General features: G+C 45.5%; 1 protein-coding gene across 1 annotated transcript in view; it reads right to left on the bottom strand.

Moving 5' to 3' along the window:
* The window catches only part of umodl1 (uromodulin-like 1), a 97050-nt gene that overhangs the window by 31331 nt on the left and 39009 nt on the right, over positions 1–26710 (bottom strand). The window contains exons 8-15 of the mRNA XM_078408599.1: positions 20490–20744; positions 17014–17126; positions 15740–15959; positions 14667–14807; positions 13913–14047; positions 12130–12387; positions 5768–6025; positions 3541–3675 (exon numbers count right to left, since the gene is read on the bottom strand). Of these exons, the coding sequence (XP_078264725.1) occupies positions 3541–3675; positions 5768–6025; positions 12130–12387; positions 13913–14047; positions 14667–14807; positions 15740–15959; positions 17014–17126; positions 20490–20744 (1515 nt within the window). The remainder of the gene's footprint in view (positions 1–3540; positions 3676–5767; positions 6026–12129; positions 12388–13912; positions 14048–14666; positions 14808–15739; positions 15960–17013; positions 17127–20489; positions 20745–26710) is intronic.

Here is a 26710-nt window from a genome sequence, read left to right on the forward strand (position 1 = left end):
TCTGGGGGGGGGTCATGTAGCGACCATAGGGATTGGTCCTGAGAGTCGAACCCTCGGATTGGCCAGCGGGGTCACGTGGTTGTTTTGGCGCCCAAAACCGTTCAGTACGGAGAGGAATTCGATGTGAATAGTTTAAATTTAATGGTTGTCTGCGATCTTGATTGGTATCTTTGAAGCTGAATATTGCTATCGCAATAAACTTCTTTGACAAAGCTACACTTCTGCAGACTCGCCATAAATGATTCATTGATAGCTGAGGGGAAGGTGACAACGCAGCATACAATCAGTAATATTTAATCCGAGGACAGTAGAACTAGTCAGAGAAAAAGGATGGGGAGGAACAGAAAGGAGAGGGAAAGCAAGGGTTACTTGAAGTTAGAGAACTCAATATTCATACTGCTGGGTTGTAAGCTGCCCAAGCTAAATATGAGGCGCTGTTCCTCCAATTTGAGTTGGGCCTCACTCTGACAGTAGTAGAAATTCACTTAACAGTCCTCTCAAATGACCTCTTAGATCAGGGGGAAATTTGGTATCAGCATTAAAGGTTGCCTTTGCACGCAGTTTCCACATGATATATGAATGCAAAATGTAAAGTTCATACATGATTCTCAAAATTCGATGCAATAAAGTAATATAGCTAGATGCAGAGTGCTGCAGTGACTCAGCAGGTCAGGTGCCAGGTTCTCTACATCAAAATAATTATTTGAATCAATGAAGCATATATTTCACCAGAATTCATGAGTATAACAATACCTATGTCATCCTGACACTGAAGCATTAAGAGATGGTGCAATATTTGTTCCATGTTATGGTTACATCAAACACACTGACCAGGTTCTACTCCACAAGACCATAAGGCACAGAGTCATAGAGTCATACAGTGTGGAAACAGGCCCTTCAGCCCAATTTGCCCAGACTAACCAACCAGTCCCACCTGACTGCGTTTGGCCCATATCCCTCTAAATTGATTGAACTATCAATGTACCTGTCTACATTTTTCTTAAACTTTGCCATAGTACCTGCCTCAACTATCTCCTCCGGCAGCTCGTTCCATACACCCACCACCCTTTGTGTGAAAAAGTTAGCCGCCAGGTTCCTATTAAATCTTTCCCCCCTCACCCTAAACCTACGTCCTCTGGTTCTCACTTCCCCTACTCCCATGATTTTGTACACATATGAGCAGAATTAGGTGATTTGGCCCATTGAGTTCTCTGCCATTTAATCATAGCTGATCTATTTTTTCCTCTCAACCAACCCCATTCTCCTGCCTTCGTCCCGTAACCTTTGACATCTTACACACTATCCTACACACTAACTAATCGGGAACCTATCGATCTGTGCTTTAAAAATACCCAACGACTTGGTCTCCACAGGTGTCTGTGGCAATGAATTCACAGATTCATCACCCTCTCCCATTTTCTTGTAGTTCAACATGACTCGATAGACTGTAGTGATTTGCAGAACCTCCCAAACTCATGAAACGTGCTGCATAAATACATCTTGTTCATGGAACACAATCTTATTTTCTGTTTAAAACAAGTTAAGAATTCAGTTCTCCAGCACCAGACGAGAAAGCTGTCAGCTTTAGGTTTACAAGCAAGTCACAAAACTACAGGTGATTAATTGCTCTTTTTTATATGAGATTGTAATGTTCTATTTTTGGTTTATGGAGGATGAATTGTTGACATTGTGAGCAAGTAATGGGTGTGCTTCTGTTAATCTGAGGTGTGGTATGGCATTTAATGGGGATAGTCGATGGAAAGTTTTTCGATTGTAAAATGAACACAGTTTATTTGAGTAAAAATTCCTGAGATGCAATAAAAGAAAATTAAGAAATAAAAGTTCTGTTGAAGATTTCTGAAATAAAAAACATCTCAAAGGTATTTGAAATCCTAAACATTTCTTTTGAATATAGATATTCAGTCATCCATGTAAAACTTGGACTTTTGTTGACAGGAAAATATAGAAGTTGTCCAGTACAAGTTCACAACCAGTGCTATTTCAAGTGCCCCACAGCACAGTGTCCTGTAAGTGGTATAAAAAACGGATTGTCCAAACCAGTTTACGTATTGTCCAAACCAAAATGGCTGCTCCAGCATTGTGAGTAGTGTCCAAACCACAATGGCCATTCCAGTTTTAACATGGCATCATGTTTGGCATAGACACTGTGGGTCAAGGAGCCTGTTTCTTTGCTGCACTGTTCTATGTTCTAATAAGACAACAGGCCTGTCCTGAACTGAAGCAAATTACTCAGACAAGGGGCCAACAGAGCAAATAGGACTAAATGTGTCCCAGAGTCAAATATCAGGGCTGGGGCTGGTGACATAAGTTGGCAGCGAGGCGGTATGAGATGGAGTACGTGAAACCAGAGGAGGGAGGCATAGAAACCATCTGTTGTTAATGAGGAAATATAATGGAAAACAGTGAGGAAGTTAGAGGTGGTTGACGTGACTAGCCCTTATTAATAAGGACATCAAAGGTTATGGGAAGAAGGCAGGAGAATCGGGTCGAGAGGCTATTTTCCTAGCCAGTGCAAATTAATCTGGCCACTAAATTGTGCCCAGAGATCGACAGAGAATCAAGTGGACAAGATGAAAGGTAAAAATGTGGCCAAAAAAAACACCTCAAGAATCTGGTGCAGTGCAGCTCCACCTTGTGGTTTGCAGTTGCAGTACTACTGGCAAATGTTTGTCACAGAAGAGAGACACAAAAAGCTAAAGTAACTCAGCGGGTCAGACAGCGTCTCTGGAGAAAAGGAATGGGTGACGTTTCGGGTCGAGACCCTTCTTCAGACTGAAGTTTAAACCAGTATCTGCAGTTCCTTCCTACACAAATGTTTGTAGCAGACTTTTTCCACCGCATTTAATAACAGAATTTACAAGGCATAGAATGTGGTCAAGAAACTCATCTTCGATACTGGATGAAGTACTAAGCCTTCAACAGTTTATACAGCAGGTTAAAACTATTTTGATTCACAAGGGACTGCAGATGCTGGAATCTGAAAAAAAATTAAAAATTGCTGGAAGAATTCAGTGGGTCAAACAGAATCTGTGGAGATCAAGGGATGGTCAAAGATTTCAGGTCTGTCCTGACGCAGGGTCTCAACTCAAAACATCAAGCACCTCATTGTATCTACAGATGCTGCTTGCCCCACTGAGTTTTTTTCCATCAGTCTAGTTACCATGGATTCCACTGCTGTTTCTTGGATAAATTATCATATCATATCATATATATACAGCCGGAAACAGGCCTTTTCGGCCCTCCAAGTCCGTGCCGCCCAGCGATCCCCGCACATTAACACTATCCTACACCCACTAGGGACAATTTTTACATTTACCCAGCCTAATTAACCTACATACCTGTACGTCTTTGAATTGCATTGTTGAGAACACCCATTGCAACACACAGTGGCACATTTTAATGCTGAAGTCTTGTTCCCCTTTCAAGCCTCCCATCAGAATCTAAAAATTAGCTTGAGCTACAGATTCAATACTGGAAGATAACGAAATATTGCCAGAAGAATGAATGGTTAGCACTTACAACATGGGGGAACGTCTGCATAGGCAAAGCCCAGGGGGAATCTAGAAGTGTTTGGATAGATGGTCATGGTGGAGACAACTCCAGTAGTAGACTGTTGAGAACTGGATGTATAACTGAGAGCATCTATAATAGCATCTGTCAAAATAAAAATAGGTAAATTCAACTTGGGTTACAAGTATTGAGAGGTAGGCACAGACTTAATGAAGACCCTTTGGTTCATGACAAACAAATTTACGAAAATTGGCCTCCAGCCAGTCTGTTTGATCTACATTCATTAGTCTACATTCATGATCTACATTCAGAGAGAGCATTCAGAGATAGCAATCTTAACACATCTTACACCCAAATTCCTCCTTGCCCTCCCCTTCTCTGGAAGTACCTCCACTGTTGATGTTTCCTGGTTTCATGGAGTTCATAAGGAAGGTTGCTTTTAACTTCCATCTGCAATTCACATTTCAATCCAACCCACGGATCTCAAAACCCAGCCACTTGATCTATGAACATTTCCAGATCCTAATCGCCTGCCTGCCTCCATATCTAGCTTTTTGTAATATTTGTACCGCAGTTTTCCCTTATTTTCCTTTAGCCAATGAAGAGTAAATTGGTTCCCAAGAGATTCCCATCTCAACTGAAGGCCAAATCCTGCCGTCATTATTTCCATTCCTATCTGAACTGTCCAACATGTCAAAGTCCATTTGAAAGCATAGATCCATGAAGATCTTGTTCCAATTGGGATATTTTATTAACGTTTTGAGATGAAGATTGTAATTCTCCTAAAAATACAGATTTTCGAAAGCGCACTTGAAAGTCCTCCTGAAAATGTGGAGCCTCGGCCGGGTGAGGCAGCGGATCTCGACCTCAACGTGATTACTGCGCCGATTCGCGGGTCGAATTTGCCACCTTCAGCCGGGGATCTGAAACTCGGGCCCAGATGGAGTCGGCAGATCCGTTCCCATAACCGACTTCCCGGACTGATTTGGGCTGATATCTGATACTGGGCCTCAACTACCTCCGATATCGGGCCGATACCTCGGCTCCTGGGCTGCCTAGACGGACCGTTCTGGTACCGTTAGAGGCTGTGACCTATGTGTAGTCTGGCAATACGGATAATCCGGAAAGGCTCTGGAACCAAGGATGCTGGAAAATAGGTGGTAAACCTGTACTATATTGCCTGCCTAATGCAAGAAACATGAGTGGGATATTCTCTTCTCAAGCCTGTTCAATTATTTAATGGTGTAAACTTAACCCCATGTCCTCTTCTTATACATCTTATATGTTCAGTTAATTTTTAGATTTTAGATTTAGAGATACAGCGCGGAAACAGGCCCTTCGGCCCACCGGGTCCGCGCCGCCCAGCGATCCCCGCACACTAACACTATCCTACACCCACTAGGGACAATTTTTACATTTGCCCAGTCAATTAACCTACATACCTGTACGTCTTTGGAGTGTGGGAGGAAACCGAAGATCTCGGAGAAAACCCACGTAGGTCATGGGGAGAACGTACAAACTCCGTACAGACGGCGCCCATAGTCAGGATCGAACCTGAGTCTCCGGCGCTGCATTCGCTGTAAGGCGGCAACTCTACCGCTGCGCCACCATAAATCTATCAATCTCAGATTCTGAGATAACAGTTGTTGAAAGACTGAAGTGACTAGGCTTGTATACACTGGAATTTAGAAGGATGAGAGGAGATCTTATCGAAACGTATAAGATTATTAGGGGGTTGGACACGTTAGAGGCAGGAAACATGTTCCCAATGTTGGGGGAGTCCAGAACAAGGGGCCACAGTTTAAGAATAAGGGGTAGGCCATTTAGAACTGAGATGAGGAAAAAGTCAGAGAGTTGTGAATCTGTGGAATTCTCTGCCTCAGAAGGCAGTGGAGGCCAATTCTCTGGATGCATTCAAGAGAGAGCTGGATAGAGCTCTTAAGGATAGCGGAGTCAGGGGGTATGGGGAGAAGGCAGGAACGGGGTACTGATTGAGAATGATCAGCCATGATCACATTGAATGGCGGTGCTGGCTCGAAGGGCCGAATGGCTTCATCCTGCACCTATTGTCTATTGTCTAAACAGTGCCCGAGGTCAGTATTGAACCAGGGTCTCCGGGGCTGTGAAGCAGCAGCTATACCAGCTGCACCACAGTGCCACCTCGAAGCCTGGGTTTGTTTAACTTCCACCCTCCCTGCACTCCAGTGGATAGGTTGCCCAGTTCATATGCTTCTACCTGTCTTGACATTCGTTTCTGTGGCCGCACTCTCCTCTTCACAGGCTCTGGAGACTACGCTGGCAGTGTACTCGGTCTCAGGCTCCAAGCCCAACACTGTCCATTCCAGTTCCAGTGTCTCCACTTCCTTCACAATGCTGTCGTTCTTCAACACCTGCACATTAAACATCTGATCCTCAAACGTGTCCGTTGTCCAAGTCAGGTGGAAGCCGCCAGTGGTCACATTGGACACAGTTAAGTTTATCACCGGGGTAGGATCTGTTGGAAACATGTTGTAAAAAAAGTCAATACATGCCAACCGGCATTCCTGTGCTGTGATGTTCATGAGAGGAATAGATCGGGTAGACGAGCAGACTCTCTTGCCCAGAGTAGGGGAATCAATGACCAGAGGACATAGGTTTAAAGTGAAGGGGAAAAGATTTAATCGGAATCTGAGCGGTAACTTTTTCACACAAAGGGTGCAGGGTGTATGGAACAAGCTGCCAAAGGAGGTAGTTGAGGCAAGTACTATCGCAAAGTTGAAGAAACAATTAGACAGGTACATGGATAGGACATATTTAGAGGGATATGGGCCAAATGCAGACAGGAGGGCTTGTATAGCTGGAACATGTTGGCTGGTGTAGGCAGGTGGAGCCAAAGGGTCCCTTTCCATGCTGTATGACTCTATGAATCATAGAGACTCAAAGGGCAGCATGGTGGCACAGCGGTAACATTATTGCCTTACAGCGTCAGAGACCCGGGTTCGATCCTGACTACGGGTGCTTGTCTGCATGGAGTTTGTACGTTCTCCCCGTGACCTGCGTGGGTTTTCTCCAAGATCTTCGGTCTCCTCCCATGCTCCAAAGACGTACAGGTTTGTAGGTTAATTTGATTGGTAAAAATGTATAATTGTCCCCAGTATATGTAGGATAGTGTTAATATGCAGGGGATCGCTGGTCGGCGCGGACCCGGTGGGCCGAGGGGCCTGTTTCCGCGCTGTATCTCTAAACTAAACCAAAAGACTCCAGTGACGGCTGGATGACTTACAGCAGCCTGGGGCTCGACCAGTTCAGGCACCGCTGAGACTGAGCACATGGACTGGACGCGGCCTGCAGTGGAGCAGTGGAGCAGCGGTGGAATATGCCTACAACATTGCCTGGCCAGGCCGATCCTGCAATGCTGCCAGGGCAATGGGCCTTTACGGTCAGCAGCACTTAAAGCAATTTGGACTTTGAAAATGGCACCAAAACCTAGTGACACTTGTGTATGGTGCTGGTCTGTACGGAGTTTGTACGTTCTCCCCGTGACCTGCGTGGGATTTCCCCGGGATCTCGTTTCCTCCCAATCTCCAAAGACGTACAGGTTTGTAGGTTAATTGTAAATTGTCCCTAGTGTGTGTAGGACAGCGTTAGTGTGCGGGGATCACAGGTCAGCGTGGACTCGGTGGGCCGAAGGGCCTGTTTCCGCGCTGTAAATCTAAACTAAACTAAGCTAAACTAAAGAAAGGTAAAAGTTTTAAGAAGTTTGGCAAGTGGCAACGGTGGGAAGAGAAACGATTTACAAAACAGGTTGCAATGATACGGAATCCAATTTAACACTGAAAAGGAACTAGGCTATGTGCGTAAATCAGAAGATATTTTAGATATCTGATTCTCTCATGACATGATGCATACATACAAATGGCTGAATAGATCATTCAAAGGGGAAAGAGGGAGCCTGGATTGGAAGTCAGCAGTAGCTCTCTGGCCTGAGTTTCTGCAAGTTGCCACTATCAAATTCACAGGGAATTTTACCAACCAAGTTCTCTGCGTAACTGAATGCTCGGGCAGCATTTAGTCACCTACTCTCGCACCTCCGCCCCAGATGCCCAGATTCTAATGGATATCCAGCCCACAAACTTTGCAGGCACTTTTGCTAGTGCTGAGAAATACAGTCATAAAATCCTACAGCAAGGAAACAGGCCCCTCGGCCCAACTTGCCCATGCTGACCGAGATGCCCCATCTGCACCAGTCCCACCTACCTGCGTTAGGCCCATATCCTTCTAAACCATTCCTATCCACGTACCTCTCCCAATGGCTTGTTAAATGGTGTTATAGATTTGGGTTAAGGTTTCACAAATGGGGTAAAAGGCTAAACAATGTCGCCTTCATGTACTCATGAAGTTCAAAGTTTAAAAGGGCAACCAAGTGGCGGTACATTTTGTTTATGTAAATGCACTCCAGAACTGGACTCTAGGATGAGCATCAGATTGATATCCATGCACTGGCCTGAATGGGCTTTATGTTTCATGTGCATCAGATTTTCACAGAGAGTTCTCTTGATCAATTCTCACGACTTTGGTGAAATTTCTGGAGAAATGGGTTTCGAAAGTGCAGTAGAAAATCAGGAGAACCATTGAAGATTTCAGCCACTTGCTTTGTGAGCAACGGCTGGCTTACATGCAATTTGTTTTTAGTTTGGAGATACAGCGTGGAAACGGGCACCTTTGGCCCACCAAGTCCGCACCGACCAGCGATCCCTGCACACACTCGGGACAATTTATAATTTTTACCAAAGGCAATTAACCTACAAACCTGTACGCCTTTGGAGCATGGGAAGAAACTGGAAAACCCATGCAGGTCACAGGGAGAACGTACAAACTCCATACAGACAGCACCTGTAGTCAGGATCGAACCTGGGTCTCTGGCGCTGTAAGGCAGCAACTCTACCGCTGCGCCACCGTGCCCACCATTCTAATTCTATTGCACTAAAGTGGGACATTTGGCTTATCCTGCCTATTGAACTAACTATCCAATTAGTCATATCATCATATCTTATCATATATATACAGCCGGAAACAGGCCTTTTCGGCCCACCAAGTCCGTGCCGCCCAGCGATCCCCGCACATTAACACTATCCTACACACACTAGGGACAATTTTTACATTTACCCAGCCAATTAACCTACATACCTGTACGTCTTTGGAGTGTGGGAGGAAACCGAAGATCTCGAAGAAAACCCACGCAGGTCACGGGGAGAACGTCCTCTCCTTTATTTCCAAAGCCCAGCATTTCTATTTTAACTTTGTGTCCTTTTCCCCCAATTTTGCTGTTAACAAATCTGCTTTTAATATTCTTTCGAGCAGTGCACCCCACAGGACAGATGTAGAAGTACAGTGGCAGTCAGAGTAAATATACAAACTGTTACATACAGCATGGAGGTACATCTGAATAGGGAAACCCAGGTTGGAAGGTAGAATTGTTCAGATAGATGGCGACTGTAGAAATAACTCTGGTGCTGGATTGAATGGAACTCTGTGTAGAAGCTGGTTCATTGAAGATGATGCCTGTTAAGAAATAACAAGTCACTGTAACTAAATAGTAACAAGGCCAACAAGTAATCAATGTTTGCTCACCAACCGACTTAACTACTCTAAAACATTCCCAGCCAGTGTACTTTTATGTATGGACTAATGTGGGCTGCACAGTTCCTTGATCTGCGTTGCTGGCTTTCATTTGTCCCTTTGCATACCTTTCATTCATTTGTTTCTTTGTACCTTTTCATATCTCTCGTTCCCCGTTTCCCTGACTCTAAGTCTGAAGAAGGGTCTCGAGCCTAAACGCCACCTATTCCTTTTCGTCAGTGATGCTGCCTGACCCGCTAAGTTCCTCCAGTACACTGTTATGCTCTGTAAACTGAAACTCATCAAAAGCACTGCGATTCATTAACCATGTGCTTGCTAACCTATATGAATTCCCAATTAAGAGAACCCCAAAACCAAAGTTCCTAGTGCTCTCATCTCTCCCCGTCCCTGTCTGAAGAAGGTCGGTCTGAAGAAGGGCCTCATCCTGAAACATCACCCATTCCTTCTCTCCAGAGATGCTGCCTGTCCCGCCGAGTTACTCCAGCATTTTGTGTCTATCTCCCCATCCCTTGTCATCAATTGCCCCATAACTCTCCCTTTTCAAATTTAATTGCTTCAGCCCTGACAACTGTATTTTCAGATGCCTGCTTCCAAGTTCTGGAGCTCCTTGGGGCACTTTGGCCCAGCAAGTCCGCACCAAAAAAGGGCTCTCAATGTATTTTTCTTTCTAAAATGTTAATCTCAACACTCTCACTTCACCAAGCCATCTCAGATAATACTCTCAACAGGCACCAAGTAATACTATGTTGCATTTTTATAAAAGTGCTTTATACACTGAAATTAGTGTGATTGGAGAGCGGCAAAACACAGTGCAGATTTCCTTACAACTTAGATAGAGGATATTTAAGCCCTATTCCCTCTGCCTTATTCTCTCTCACAAATGCCCATTAATTCTTCTTTGTTTCTTTTTCTCTTAACTTGCAGTATTGGATCATTCTACAATGGCTAATTAATCTACCAGGATGTTTTGGAGGAGGAGCGGCAATTTCTCTACATCGCCACCAGATGTCAACTTCTCTACATCGGCGAGACCAAACGCAGGCTCGGCGATCGTTTCGCTGAACACATTCGCTCAGTCCGCCTTAACCAACCTGATCTCCCGGTGGCTGAGCACTTCAACACCCCCTCCCACTCCCAGTCTGACCTTTCTGTCATGGGCCTCCTCCAGTGTCATAGTGAGGCCCACCGCAAGTTGGAGGAACAGAACCTCATATTTCGCTTGGGCAGCTTACAGCCCAGCGGTACGAACATTGACTTCTCTAACTTTAGATAGTTCCTCTGTCCCTCTCTTCCCCTCCCCCTTCCCAGTTCTCCCACTGTCTTCCTGTCTCCACCTATATCCTTTCTTTGTCCCGCCCCCTCTGACATCAAGAAGGGTCTCGACCTGAAACGTCACCCATTCCTTCTCTCCTGAGATGCTGCCTGACCTGCTGAGTTACTCCAGCATTTTGTGATACCAGGATGTTTTGGTTTCTGCGAGAAAACCAGGGAGACCGGAGATACCCATGAGGTCACAGAGAGAATGTGCAAACCCGCACAGACAGCACCCGAGCTCGTGGTCGAACTTGGGTCCATGGAGCTGTGAGGAAGCACCACTAAATGCTGCACGATCATCCTACTACCCTCATAGGATTGATCTGAGTGCGCTGACATGATCTTGGTTTAGATCTAATTTCTAAGACAGCATCACTTCCTTACTCTGGCAGTGAAATATCGGCCTAGATTATCATGCCCCATCCTCTGGAGACACCACCAACTATTAACTCAGTGTCACAAAACCACACAGCGCACCTTTCCACGTTGAAACAGCATCAATAAACCAGCAACAAAATCAGGGCCATATCTTCCATGGGAGCATCATTGACAATAAGCCTTTTCTCATCCGCATTGCAGAATTGAACATCACGTGGGTATTATTGCACTGCATTTGCTCAAAGCCCCTTTGCAACCAGTGGCCGGGGCCTGGGTCAGCGCCACGGAGGCATCCAGAGAGGATCCCGCAGCGACAGTGGAGAGGTAGGAGCGACGGTCGATGGGGGTGCCAACTGATGGACGAGGACGGACCACGTGGAAGTGAAGACGCCGCTGCCGAGGGATGGAGCAAAGGAGGATCCGGCATGGGGAGACCGCCGTGAGGGAGGGGGAGGAGCAACAGGACCCAGCGTGGGGGGACCACTGTGATGGGGGGGGTGGAGATCAATGGACAATGGAGGACCCAGCGTGGGGGGACCACCGTGAGGGGGGGGTGGAGATCAATGGACAATGGAGGACCCAGCATGAGGGGACCACCGTGAGGGGGGGGTGGAGATCAATGGACAATGGAGGACCTGGCGTGGGGGAACTGCCATGAAGAACAATGGACAATGGACAATGGAGGACCCGGCATGGGGGGACTGCCATGAAGAACAATGGACAATGGACAATGGAGGACCTAGCGTGGGGGGACTGCCATGAAGAACAATGGACAATGGAGGACCCGGCGTGGGGGGACTGCCAGGGGGGGGGGGGGCAATGGACAATGGAGGACCTGGTGTGGGGGAACTGCCATGAAGAACAATGGACAATGGAGGACCCGGCGTGGGGGGAACTGCCATGAGGAACAATGGACAATGGACAATGGAGGACCCGGTGTGGGGAGGACCACCGTTAGGGGGGGGGGGGGTGGGGATCAATGGACAATGGAGGACCCGGTGAGGGAGAACTGCCATGAAGAACAATGGACAATGGAGGACCTGGCGTGGGGGGACCGCCAAGAGGGAGGAGTGAAGGGGGAGGGAAGAACAAAGGGGGAACTGGCGTGGGGGGGGGGGGTGGGGGATGGGGATTTGTAACTTTGTAAGCACCCTTTATGGCAAGGTATGCAAGCAAGGAATTTCACTGTGACTGGTCACATGTGACAATAAAGTACTCAATTCAATTCAGTTCAATTCAATTCAATTCAACTATCCAGGAACATTTTCCACCCCATTGTACTTTTACCGGTTTTCAAGCTCATTTTTGTGGCATCTCCAACTTCTCCGCAGGCTCTACAGACGATGCTCAAGGTGTACTCGGTCTCCGGCTCCAATCCTGACACGTTCCATTCCGTCTCCGTGGTCTCCGTTTCGGTCACAACGCCATCATTCTTCAGGACCTGCACAATAAAGGCCTCCTTGTAGTCGACCTCTGTCGTCCAAGTCACCAAGAAACTGGTGCCGGTGAGCTCGGATACAGTCAGGTTCGTGACTGGAGAGGGAACTGTCAATAAAAGGAAAAATTAAAGAGATGATCAGTCTTACAACCCAGCTAAATGGTCATCTAACCAAGGCCAAAGTTACTTCATAGCCCCCCCCCCCCCCCCCCCCCCCCCCCACTTTTAATACCAGGAAAATAAATAAGCTCTGTGGCAGTAAAATTCCCTCAAGTTGACAGATCAAGAAGAGAATTCCTTCCTCTAGCTTTAAAATTCACAACTCTTCAATTCTTTTGTCTCACACCTGCTATCTTTTTATCTCTGGCTTTTGTCCAACCATCTGCCTATCAAACTACCCCCACACCCCCCTCACTTGTATCCATCCACCTATTACAACCCCGGAATATAGTTCTCAGCATTGTAGCACTCCAGTTTCACAAAGTACAATGTCTCCGTAGACAAAGTTCAATATCCACAATGGTGAAGCAGAGAATTGGACAGTACCCTCGCTTATGGTAGGAATGTTCACAAGTACACATGTTATAGGTGTAGAATTAGGCTATTCGGCCCATTGAGTCCACTCCGCCATTCAATCATGGCTGATCTCTGCCTCCTAATCCCATTTTCCTGCCTTCTCCCCATAACCCTTGACACCTGTTCTCATCAAGAATTTGTTTATCTCTGCCTTCAAAATATCCACTGACTTAACCTCCACAGCCCTCTGTGGCAATGAGTTCCACAGATTAACTATATTCTGACTAAAGAAGTTCCTCCTCACCCCCTTTCTAAAAGAGCGCCCTTTAATTCTGAGGCTATGACCTCTGGTCCTAGACTCTCCCAGCAGTGGAAACATCCTTTCCACATCCACTATCTATGCCTTTCATTATTCTGTAAGCTTCAATGAGGTCCCCTCTCAACCTTCTAAACACCAGCGAGTAGAGGCCCAGCGCTGTCAAGCGCTCATCATATGCTAGCCCACTCATTCCTGGAATCTCCTCTGGACCCTCTCCAGAGCCAGCACATCCTTCATCAGATATGGGGCCCAAATTTGCACACAGTACTCCAAATGTGACTTGACCAACACCTTATAGAGCCTTAGCATTCCATCTCTGCTTTTGTATTCTAGTCCTCTTGATAAAAAATGCTCGCATTAAATTTGCCTTCATTGCTGCCGAGTCAACTTGAAAATTAACTTTTTGGGAGTCCTCCACCAGCACTCCCAAGTCCCTTTGAATGTTCGGATAACAAATAAATGCTATTCCTTATGAATTATTGAATAAATGAGCATGAAGAAGAATAGCATGTCATTCAGCATCTCAAGCCTGGTCCATATTTAACATGCGCGATGAATCTTCTTATTTTCCCACCCGGTCCCCAAATTTCATCGTGTCTGCCCACATTAACATCCATGGTTCCCACCTTACCTTTGCTAAAACAGATTGAAAAGGAGGGATATTTTCCTGACTGTGCACTCAAACACGACTCCCAACTTCAAATCTATGCCAAAGAGCCAACAATTGGCAGATAAGGATTGGCATGCACAGTGTCAGTAAAACCACAGACCGGGTGGATACAATGAGAAGCACATACCACAGTGCGGAGTTTCTGAATATGGAAAGCTGGCTTGAAATTCAGGCCCATTCACGTAGGTGATCATTGCAGAGGCAAACAGAGTAGAAGATTGTCCCTGAGCGCTCGTAGGAGTTAGCACAGTGGTAGTACTTTCTGTCAAAATAAAATACAGATGAGTAACTCTTGTGGTTAGATATGTCTATTTCCCATCCATAACTTCTCTTGGAAGACAATAGTGCGTTTTCTTTTCGAACTGTAGGTGCTAGCGTTTGATTACGTTGAGGTGAAAGAAATATGGATAAATAAATGTAGAGGCAAATTGAATGTATATCTTTTCACTGCAATCACAACTGATGTATCTAATATAAAGAAGACGTCTCATATTGCAGACCAGGTGATTATCAGATTAGCCGACCAAAATCTGGCTGTGTTTCTTATTCAATCTGTGTACTGATAGTTGAATGAAGATAATGCCAATGAGCAACTGTAGCTGTATGTCTCTGTCGAGTAGATTCAGATCTATGATGCTCAAACTAAAGGTCCGACATCATGACTTCCCTCAATGGGAATATATTTCTCAGTCTATTGAACCCAATAATATCAGAACACCAATCCACAGCGGATCATATCTAAGGTTTAATGGACCAAGACTGCTTTGGTTTCTAAGGCTGATTAAGTTAGGCTTGAGGAGGTTTCCCAGAGCTAAGGCTTGAGCACTTCTTTCCCATGTGGTGTTCTGCGCCCAGGTCCGCTTTTTAAATTCAAGTCATACCTTCGCACGATCGACCAGGCCAGGCTGGGTTTACGTCTCGGTAACTTTCACTGCAGGTGCACGTGTAGGACCCCTCAGTGTTCTTGCACATGGCGTGTGGTGAGCAGTCATTGTAAATAGGAGAGGTGCATTCATTAACATCTAAAGGGACAGCAATTTATAAGCAACTTAACAGGATGGAATTTTATAACCAGCACAAGTTAAAGACCACCAGTATAAGCTACAGTTAATATGGAGTACGTGCACACACATGTTACGCACACACCACACCATTCACACACAGTTAACTCATTGCAATCAGCCCTCAGTGTTGGACGACAGACTAGAACATAGCCATCGGGGTAGAGTTAGAGGATTAATTCCAGCAGCAATGAAAAATCAGGTTTTCTTTTTCAGAATAGTGCAATACTACTATTAGATAAAGTGAAAATCAGGACCACTTTCTCATCCCTGACCGTTGTACTGCATATATGTGGTAGATCGAGAGTTAGCTGGAATGGGCAAGTAACAGGCTTTAATGCTAAGTTCATTGATTATGTTAATAGTTAAGGAATGACTGAACTCAAGGTTTCCAAGACGAGGCAATTCTTCCTATGGAACCAAATCTTCACTAGAAAGTTTCAGGTAAAATCGACTTTCAATTTCTCTTAAAAGTTTATTCAATCATATTATTTTGTTATTTCCAAACAAACTGAAGACATTTCAGAAGTTCAGAAGTTACAGGAGCAGAATTAAGCCATTCGATCCATCAAGTCTACTCCACCATTCAATCAGGGCTGAACTATCTTTCCCTGTCCACCCCATTCTCCTGCCTTTTCCCCATAACCAATCAATAATCAATATCTCCGCCTTAAAAATATCTATTGACTTGGCTTCCACAGCTGTTTGTGGCAAGACTCTGACTCAAGAAATTCCTTCTCATCTCCTTTCTTGACAGATTCTTGATTAGTGCGGTGTCAGGGGTTATGAGGAGAAGGCAGGAGAATGGGGTTAACTTATGAACATGAACCAAAGGCCATTCTACCTTCTGAGAACATAGGCTCCAAGTTCAATCGTCTAAGGACTTCACCTACCTGAAATGGAGGTGCTGTTGTGGTTGAATTCAAACACAGAGCTGTTGTAAAGAGAGGAGATCAAAGCAGAGGATGCATTCCAGATATCAAACTTAATTTCTGGGTCGATAACAATTTCAAAATTCACCAAAATGCTGCCAGAGCTGAGAGATTTAATGCGGACCAGGATTTTCCCACTTTGGTGCCATCGGTGAATTGTTGGTGGAAGAGATCTTTCAATCTGAAAAGAGGAAGTTATAAAATCTCTCATGGTTAGTCACAACTAGTTCATTGTGTGTAATTGTACGATTGTTCTGTATGTTATCCCAACTCCTGTGGAGTACCAAGTTTGGAAAAGAAAGCGAAATGGTCATGGTAACTCAAACTTTCAAATACCTCACGGGGTGGTGATGGGCTCAGATACGATAATGGCATTTAAGAGGCTTGTAGATAGGCATATGGCTATAGAGGGCATGGAGCAACATGGATCATGTTCAGGCAGATGAGATTAGTTTATCTTGGCATCATGCTCAGCACAGACATTGCGGGCCAAAGGGCACTCAGATTCAATTTCCAAAGCATAATTACCAGAGGAAGGTTTTTAACCCCCTTCAGACCAGAGTGGTTTCACAGGGCCCTAGTGAGACCGCACCTGAAGTACTGTGTGCAGTTTTGGTCTCCAAATTTGAGGAAGGATATTCTTGCTATTGAGGGCGTGCAGCGTAGGTTTACTAGGTTAATTCCAGGAATGGCGGGACTATCATATGTTGAAAGACTGGAGCGACTAGGCTTGTATACACTGGAATTTAGAAGGATGAGAGGAGATCTTATCGAAACGTATAAGATTATTAAGGGGTTGGACACGTTAGAGGCAGGAAACATGTTCCCAATGTTGGGGGAGTCCAGAACAAGGGGCCACAGTTTAAGAATAAGGGGTAGGCCATTTAGAACTGAGATGAGGAAGAACTTTTTCAGTCAGAGAGTTGTGAATCTGTGGAATTCTCTGCCTCAGAAGGCAGTGGAGGCAAATTCTCTGAATGCATTCAAGAGAGAGCTAGATAGAGCTCTTAAGGATAGCGGAGTCAGGGGGTATGAGGAGAAGGCAGGAACCGGGTACTGATTGTGAATGATCAGCCATGATCACATTGAATGGCGGTGCTGGCTCGAAGGGCCGAATGGCCTCCTCCTGCACCTATTGTCTATTGTCTATTGTCTATTGTCTATAAAATACATTTTCCCCGAGATGAAAGTTCAATGATCCAGCTCCTTGCTCAGCTTGTGCCAAGCTTTCTCACCTCTTGATGCCAGAGTTGCAGGAATTGCCTAAATTGGCCGCTGCTGGTGTTGCTGAGAGTCTCCGTGAAATTGTAGTTCTGGATCCTCACCCGCCCGTTCAACAAGAGAGCAGCTGCAAAGCATTGAGAAAGTGTACAGCCATTCAGTGCAAATACTGTCATTATCTCATCTATAGTTGAACACAGTTCATCCCGACCATCTTAGCACTTGGGTCTTCTGCATTTCATCTTGTCTCGGTCCAGCCGGTTTACCTCAGCTAAGACAGTTGTGAAAAGTTCCAGTTGATATACTTGGATTAAAAGGTGCCTGATACTAACTGGAGAGTTTAGCGACACCTCTAGTCACCCAATATGATGCACGAAGTCAGGGGTGATGGGGAGAAGGCAGGAGATGAGGAGGAATTTCTTTGGCTATATTTAAGAGGGAGTTAGATGTGGCCCTAGATGAGGAGGCCAGTTCATTGGCTATATTTAAGAGGGAGTTAGATGTGGCCCTTTTTGCTAAAGGGATCAGGGGGTATGGAGAGAAGGCAGGTACAGGTTACTGAGCTGGATGATCAGCCATGATCATATTGAATGGCGGTGCAGGCTCGAAGGGCCGAATGGCCCACTCCTGCACCTATTTTCTATGTCTCTATGTTTAGTCAGAGGGTGGTGAATCTGTGGAATTCAGTACCACAGAAGGCTGTGGAGGCGAAGTCAATGGATATTTTTAAGGCAGAGATAGATAGATTCTTTGATTAGTACGGGTGTGGGGGCTCACGTTGTCGACCTCCCCGTGGTGAGCCCTGTCAACTGACCTCAGTCAGGCGAACGACAACAAACAGAGACAGCAGAAGCAGAAGCAGCTTCATAACTTCTGCTGCCTCAAACGCAAGAAGTACGGGTGTCAGGGGTTATGGGGAGAAGGCAGGAGAATGGGGTTAGGAGGGAGAGAAGATAAATCAGCCATGATTGAATGGCGGGGTAGACTTGATGGGCCGAATGGCCTAATTCTGTTCCAATCACTAATAACCTTGTGACCTTATGGCTCGAAGGGCCGAATGGCCTACTCCTGCGCCTCTTGTCTATTGTCTATTGTCTTATGAGTTGTTAGCCAATGGACCGCATTGTGTCAGTGAGTGAGTGCCGCTCTTTCAGCGAATGAGCCGCACTGTGTCACCCACCGTTCCACATTACATCAGCCGATGATATAAACATAACCATCAAGGGGTAACTTTATTTTATGCATAGGGCAGTGGGTGTATGGAAGGAGGAGATAGTTGAGGCAGGTACTATTGCAGCATTAAAGGAACGTTTAGACAATAGACAATAGGTGCAGGAGGAGGCCATTCGGCCCTTCGAGCCAGCACCGCCATTCAATGTGATCATGGCTGATCATTCTCAATCAGTACCCCGTTCCTGCCTTCTCCCCATACCCCCTGACTCCGCTATCCTTAAGAGCTCTATCTAGCTCTCTCTTGAATGCATTCAGAGAATTGGCCTCCACTGCCTTCTGAGGCAGAGAATTCCACAGATTCACAACTCTCTGACTGAAAAAGGTTTTCCTCATCTCCGTTCTAAATGGCCTACCCCTTATTCTTAAACTGTAGCCCCTTGTTCTGGACTCCCCCAACATTGGGAACATGTTTCCTGCCTCTAACGTGTCCAACCCCTTAATAATCTTATACGTTTCGATAAGATCTCCTCTCATCCTTCTAAATTCCAGTGTATACAAGCCTAGTCGCTCCAGTCTTTCAACGTATGAAAGTCCCGCTATTCCGGGAATTAACCTAGTAAACCTACGCTGCACGCCCTCAATAGCAAGAATATCCTTCCTCAAATTTGGAGACCAAAGCTGCACAAAGTATTCCAGGTGCGGTCTCACTAGGGCCCTGTACAACTGCAGAAGGACCTCTTTGCTCCTATACTCAACTCCTCTTGTTATGAAGGCCAACATTCCATTGGCTTTCTTCACTACCTGCTGTACCTGCATGCTTCCTTTCAGTGACTGATGCACTAGGACACCCAGATCTCGTTGTACGTCCCCTGTTCCTAACTTGACACCATTCAGATAATACTCTGCCTTCCTATTCTTACCACCAAAGTGGATAACCTCACACTTATCCACATTAAACTGCATCTGCCATGCATCCGCCCACTCACACAACCTGTCCAGGTCATACTGCAACCTCATAGCATCTTCCTCACAGTTCACACTACCACCCAGCTTTGTATCATCTGCAAATTTGCTAATGGTACTTTTAATCCCTTCATCCAAGTCATTAATGTATATTGTAAATAGCTGCGGTCCCAGCACCGAGTCTTGCGGTACCCCACTAGTCACTGCCTGTCATTCTGAAAGGGACCCATTTATCCCCACTATTTGCTTTCTGTCTGTCAACCAATTTTCTATCCATGTCAGTACCCTATCTCCAATACCATGTGCTCTAATTTAGACGGGCACATGAGGGACATGGGCCAAACGCAGGCAGGTGGGACTGGTGTAGATGGGGCATCTTGGTCAGTGCAGTCTGGAGATATGAGAGATAAGGAGCAAGCTAAACTGTTCCATTCTCTCTGTTTGAGAGAGGTAATAATTTAGTCAGTCAATTCTAATTGTGACTCAGTCATTTTGAAAAAAGCATGTATGATGGCATCCAACGAGGATAGGAACAGTCCACCAAGGATGATCTCCATAATGAAATGGTCAGCTTGTTACATTATAAACCATTATGGCGGCATGGTAGCACAGCGGTAGAGTTGCTGCTTTACAGCGAATGCAGCGCCGGAGACTCAGGTTCGATCCTGACTACGGGTGCTGCACTGTAAGGAGTTTGTACGTTCTCCCCGTGACCTGCGTGGGTTTTCTCCGAGATCTTCGGTTTCCTCCCACACTCCAAAGACGTACAGGTATGTAGGTTAATTGGCTGGGTAAATGTAAAAATTGTCCCTAGTGGGTGTAGGATAGTGTTAATGTACGGGGATCACTGGGCGGCACGGACTTGGAGGGCCGAAAAGGCCTGTTTCCGGCTGTATATATATGATATGATATGATGATGATTAACTTTTTAGTTGAAGCATCAGAGGACTATTTAGTTTAGGGAAACAAGCCCTTTGACCCACCAAGTCCGCACCGACAGGCAATGCCCACACATTAACGCTATCCTACACACACTAAGGACAATTTACACTTATACCAAGCCAATTACTCTACAAACATGTACGTCTTTGGAATGTGGGAGGAAACTGAAGATCTCGGAGAAAACCCACGCAGGTCATGGGGAGAACGTACAAACTCCATACAGACAGCACCCTGGGTAGCCAGCGCTGTAAGGCAGCAACTCTACCACTGTGCCACCGTGCCGTCCAAATGACCCCTGGAACTATGCATGAACAAGAGTCAAGAGTCAATCCTTTGCAACTAAGAGAGGTGACAATCTGCAGGGTATTGTGAAGACCAAGCCTATGAATGTTCCCTCAGGCAGTGCTTTTACCTGTTTTTACTTTTAGCTCTTTGCTAAAGTCGTTTCCACAAGATTGCCAATGGACTTCCACAGTGTACAGGACTGCGGGCTCCAACCCCATGACTGTCCAGTTCATTTCCTGAGTCTTCGTTTCATTCACCACGATATTCTCTTTCAGCACCTGCACAGTAACTGTTTGATCCTTGCTCATATCTCGTGTCCAAGAGACCTGGAAACTGATGCTGGTGACATTGACAATCATCACGTTCGTAACTGGAAGGGGAGCTGTTAAAAAACATGTTGGGTTAGCACAAAAAGAAGACATCTCTGTCACCATTCACTTTGAGCATGCATTATAACAGTGCTGATCACAACAATGCTTAGATCTGACTCAAAACTGGTGAACTATATGAGTAGAGGGGGGGTTATTCAGAACCAGTCAACACCAACTTCTGTAAACTTTATAAAATTAACAGAAGTAATAAGTAGAATTGGCCTTTGTAGGTTTTCATCACTTCAGCGTTTATGTTTATGTCGTGGAGATTGACACAAAATGCTGGAGTAACTCATTGGGTCAGGCAATAGGTGGATAGGAAAGGAATAGATGATGTTTTGGGTCGAAACCCTTCTTCAGACATGAAATGTCACCTATTCCTTTTCTCCAGAGATGCTGCCTGACGCACTGAGTTACTCCAGCATTTTGTGTCTATCCTCGGTGTAAACCAGCATCTGCAGTTCCTTCCGACATTGTTTATGTAGTGACTTTAGTTTAGCAAAACGTCACAAGATTTTTTCCAACATTATATCCTTACATGGTTTGGCCAGGTCAACCAAGGAAACATTTAATGACCACAAAGGTAGGTTATATAGATTATCGAAGGGATGAGATTTTTAGGACATTTTCCCAAAATACACTCTGGGAGCTGGAGCGACAGGGATCTTTGATGATTGTGTAGCAAAGATCAAGGGTGTTTGGACCTCTGTTGGGATAGGAAACATGATGATAATATTTTGGAAGCACATTCTTGATGATGCTTTGGTTGAAGTCCCCAGCTAGTCGGAACAAGACCTCGGGGTATTTTGTTTCAAATTTATTGATTGTGGTGTGTAGTTCATCCGGCACCAGCTATGACCTGGGGCAGGACATAGACTGACTTCAGGCCAGCCGAAGTAATTGGGTCAGTATTTCACCGGTAGTTACTCCAGGTCTGGGAGCCAAAAGCTGACCAGTACTACTGTTAATGATATGATCTGTGGAATTCTCTGCCTCAGAAGGCAGTGGAGGCCAATTCTCTGAATGCATTCAAGAGGGAGCTAGATAGAGCTCTTAAGGATAGCGGAGTCATGGGGTATGGGGAGAAGGCAGGAACGGGGTACTGATTGAGAATGATCAGCCATGATCACATTGAATGGCGGTGCTGGCTAGAAGGGCCGAATGGCTTCCTCCTGCGCCTATTGTCTATTGTCTATTGTCTATCAAGAATTGGACGAGGAAGGGGTTGGATGCTCGATGGGAAGGACCCTACCAGGTTCTTCTCACAACCCCAACCGCAGTTAAGGATGAAGGGATAGATGGATCATCTTACAATGAAAGTGCACCTGGTGATCATCTGTTTTAAAGCCTTACTGATTCCAGGAATGATGAAGGAAAGAATGTGCAGGCCGAACCAGCCTAACCACGTGCACCACCTGTGTCAAGGAGATGTACTCCAATGCGATGATGATAACCCGGAGGGATTTGGACAATGGAACGTCAGCCGACTGAAAGGTTGCATTGGACTTTTGAGGCATCTTCACTTTTCGTTACTGTTGAAGGACCGTCATCATAAAATGTTACCTTGTTATTGGACTAAGTGTAAATTTGATTATGTATGCCAAAGTGAGGAAGATAGATTTCCCATGGAACTATGTCGGGTCTCTCCACTAGAGAGACATAAACGTGATCTCAAGTTTCTCGGAGAAGTCCCAAGAGGTCATTTATTTCTCCGAGCTCACTCAGCTATGTACTCCCCACAGTCAGTTGTTTGCTACCCACCCATGACCTCAGTACAAGCACTGTTCAACATAAAACCAGAATGGGACCCTCTAAAGTACCTTACATGTGATAATTGGAGGGAGAAATAAAAAAAATAAAGGCGCCTAAACCTATCCACCTCATTTATGAACCCTTTACTGCCCCGCCTGCTATTTGTCTCCCGTTACCAAAGGATAATTCACATTCACAGGACATATGTTTGGTCGCGGATATCGCCAAACCGTGCAAATTCACACCCGACGATGACCTCAGGCCATATGAGAGTTGTTTCCACCAGGAAAAGGAGGGATGCGTATATGTTTCATAACCCGAGTAACATCACATGCTTGATGTCGTTTTGTGATAACAGGACATTTTATATTAGCTAAAACAACAACAAAAGAAACCATCTTCACCCATCTACAACAAAATATCAATATCTCTAATTAACTATATCAGCTAATAGCATAGATTCTCACTACCACTTCCAGGAAAAGATCCTACTTCTGCAAATCAGTACTGTCAGGAAAGGAATTTCCATTGGTGATTCAAGAGTAATTTTCTTACTTATAGTCAATTGACTACAGTCATAGAATAAATCAGTACCTGTTAGTAATTTTTTGTTTAGTTTAGAGATACAGCGTGGAAACAGGCCATTTGGCCACCGAGTCCACGCCGACCAGCGATCCCCGTACACTAGCACTATCCCGCACACTAGGGTCAAATTACAATTTTACTACGCCAATTAGCCTACAAACCTGTACGTCTTTGGAGTGTGGGAGGAAACCAGAGATCCCAGAGAAAACCCACGCAGGTCACAAGGAGAACGTACAAACTCCGTACAGACAGCACCTGGAGTCAGGATGGAACCTGGGTCTCTGGTGCTGTAAGGCAACAACTCTTCCGCTGTGCCACCCAATAATGCGGAAGTTGTTGTATGAACTGTGCGGATCAGTTCACAGGGGTAATCATGAATCAATAACTGTCAGTAACTTTATAACAGGAACGGGTAGCAAATGGCCCAGCAAATAGAGCTGCAGCCTCACAGCTCCAATGGCTCAGGTGCAATCCTGACCTCCGGCACTATCTGTAGTGTCTGGATGGAGATTGCAAGTTCTCCCTGTGACCACATAGGTTTCCTTGGTCATTAAAGGATTGGTGTAAAAATGGATGTTTGGTGGTCGGAGTGGACTCAGTGGGCTCAAGACCCTGTATCCATATTGTACTTCTTCATGGCTGTGACTCAATGAGGAATTCAATGAGTCAGACGCCAATAACAATGGTAGCTGAGAACCTTATTCAGTAACATTTGCTTATAGATCACCAATCTACAAATCGGGAACTACCTCTGATACTATCAACCAGGGCAGCATGGTGGCGCAGTGGGAAGGTTGCTGCCTTACAGCGCCAGAGATCCGGGTTCGATCCTAACTACGGGTGCTGTCTGTACGGACATTCTCCCTGTGACCTGCATGGCTTTTCTCTGGGTGCTTCAGTTTCCTCCCACACTCCAAAGACGTACTGGGTTGTAGGCTAATCGGCTTGGTAAAATGGTCAATTTTCCCTGATGTGTGTAGGACAGTGTTAGTGTGCGGGGCTCGCTGGTCGGCAAGGAGTCGGTGGGCTGAAGGGCCTGTTTCCACGGTGTATCTCTAAACTAAACTAAACAAAAGCATGTCGGTCAGTTGAACTAAGAGCGATTTTCTAGATAAGTGGCAATAGAGAAACAGAATTACTTGATAAAGTGTGGCTTAGTGGGTTGGGGTGCTAAATACTGCTAGAAAATCTGGAGCAATGGTTTTTCTATGCAGTATACACACCAACCCACACTTCCAGTGGGCAAAAGAGCCTCAGAATTAAGATCATGCTTTGTTTTAAGCATTGTTTGGAAAAACCTTGGAAACAGAGATACATACAACACAAGGGCAATCCATTTGATGGGGTGTTGGGCGATGATCTTTCTGGATTCATGATGCTTGACACTGGAGCACTTGAGATGGACTCAGGAAACGCAATAGCTGCGGTCACTTCTGTAAAATAAACATGGTTTTGCAATAAATCAGCTTTTTTAATTTGTCGGTGAAGTGAGAAAACAAAGCACCCAACAAATCATTCGAAATTTAGCAGGAACTCCACAACCGAATGGAAAACGTATAGAGCAAGGATCTGTTTAACTCAGCTCAGCTCTGCGTCAGTGGCTTGCAGCCTCAGAGGTTGCAAGGCCAAGGTTCCAGTGCAAAACAGGCAGAAGTGTTACTTAAGCCAGTGGAGAACTTGCCCAACATCAGAATAAAAGGACGTGCCTTTAGAAAGGAGATGAGAAGGAATTTCTTTAGTCAGAGGGTGGTGAATCTGTGGTATCCATTGCCACAGACGGCTGTGGGGACCAAGTTAGTGGATATTTTTAAGGCGGAGATTGACGGATTCCTGTTTAGTAAGGGGGTCAGAGGACATGGGGTGAAGGCAGGAGAATGGGATTGCGAGAGAAAGATAGATCAGCCATGATCAGCCATGGTCTCCTAATCTGAGGAAAGACATTCTTGCCATAGAGGGAGTGCAAAGAAGGTTCACCAGATTGATCCCTGGGATGGCAGGACTTTCATATGAAGAAAGACTGGATAGACTAGGCTTGTACTCGCTGGAATTTAGAAGATTGAGGGGGGACCTTATAGAAACTTACAAAATTCTTAAGGGGTTGGACAGGCTAGATGCAGGAATATTGTTCCCGGTGTTGGGGAAGTCCAGAACAAGGGGTCACAGTTTAAGGATAAGGGGGAAGTCTTTTAGGACCGAGATGAGAACGTTTTTTTCACACAGAGAGTGGTGAATCTGTGGAATTCTCTGCCACAGAGGGTAGTTGAGGCCAGTTCATTGGCTATATTTAAGAGGGAGTTAGATGTGGCCCTTGTGGCTAAAGGGATCAGGGGGTATGGAGAGAAGGCAGGTACAGGATACTGAGTTGGATGATCAGCCATGATCATATTGAATGGTGGTGCAGGCTCGAAGGGCTGAATGGCCTACTCCTGCACCTATTTTCTATGTTTCTATGTTTCTATGATTGAATGGCGGAGTAGACTTGATGAGCTGAATGGCCTGATTCTGCTCCTAGAACTTATGAGCTTTCAAGCATACATCCTTTCCTCCAATAAAGTGCACCTAATCCCATCTACAATGCTGCACTCGTTTTTGATGCCACTCCCATGCATCTGCTGCTGCCGAATCAACGGCCTGGCACAATCTGAAGAAGGGTCCCGACCCGAAAACATCACCTATCCATGTCCTTCAAGGATGCTGCCTGAGCAGCTGAGTTACTCCAGCACTTTGTATCTCATCCTGCTTAGTTACCTCAATGTTTTCTCAGCTCACCACCCATTTCTAACTTCCATGAATCTGAAATAGATTAAAACCCACTTCCTAAAGTGCACTAAGAACCGCTGGCAAACATCCAGCAACCAGTTAATTTTATAATTCCCATTCTGCTTATCAATTGCCACCCCACCCCAACTCCCTAATCAAACGATAAACTCTCACTGCTCCTCACCTGTCTAAGCTCCTCCAGCCCGACATCTCCCTCTGAGATCTCAACACTCCTTCATTTCTGGTATACTTTCATTCCTGATTGTAAAAACACAGTCAGCATCAATGCTGCCAAAGTAGAGAAGGTCGAGAACCTCGAGTTTCTAGGTGCAAATATCATCCAACAATTTGACTTGGTCCAACCACATTAAAGCTACTGCGGCCATGCCCTCAGAAGACTAAAGAATGTTCGGCACGCCTCCAATGATTTTTACCAACATCCATACATGCGACAGAGGCAGCATCGGAATGCATCGCAGCTTAGTTTAGCAGCAGCTCTGCCCAAGACTGGAAGAAATTGCAGAGTTGTGGATGTAGCCAAGTCCATCACACAAAATAACCTCCCCACCACTGACTTCATCCACAATTTATGCTGCTTCAATTAGAGCCATCAAGGGCCACTTTCACCGTCATTCAAGGGTCATTCCCTCTTCACCCTTTGGGCATAAGATACAAAAGCTTGAAAGCACACACCACCAGATTCAGGAGCAGCTTCCTCCCCACTGCCATCAGACTACAGAATGGTCCTCCCATAAATTGGGTGTATTCCCAATCTACCAACCTACCTCATTGTGGACCTTGCACTTTTTTATCCTGCACTTTCTCTATAACTATAGTACTATAGCGCTGTAACACTATATTCTGCGTCCTGGTATTTTTT

The sequence above is a fragment of the Rhinoraja longicauda genome, chromosome 12, assembly GCF_053455715.1.
Source record: "Rhinoraja longicauda isolate Sanriku21f chromosome 12, sRhiLon1.1, whole genome shotgun sequence".
NCBI lineage: Eukaryota > Metazoa > Chordata > Chondrichthyes > Rajiformes > Arhynchobatidae > Rhinoraja > Rhinoraja longicauda.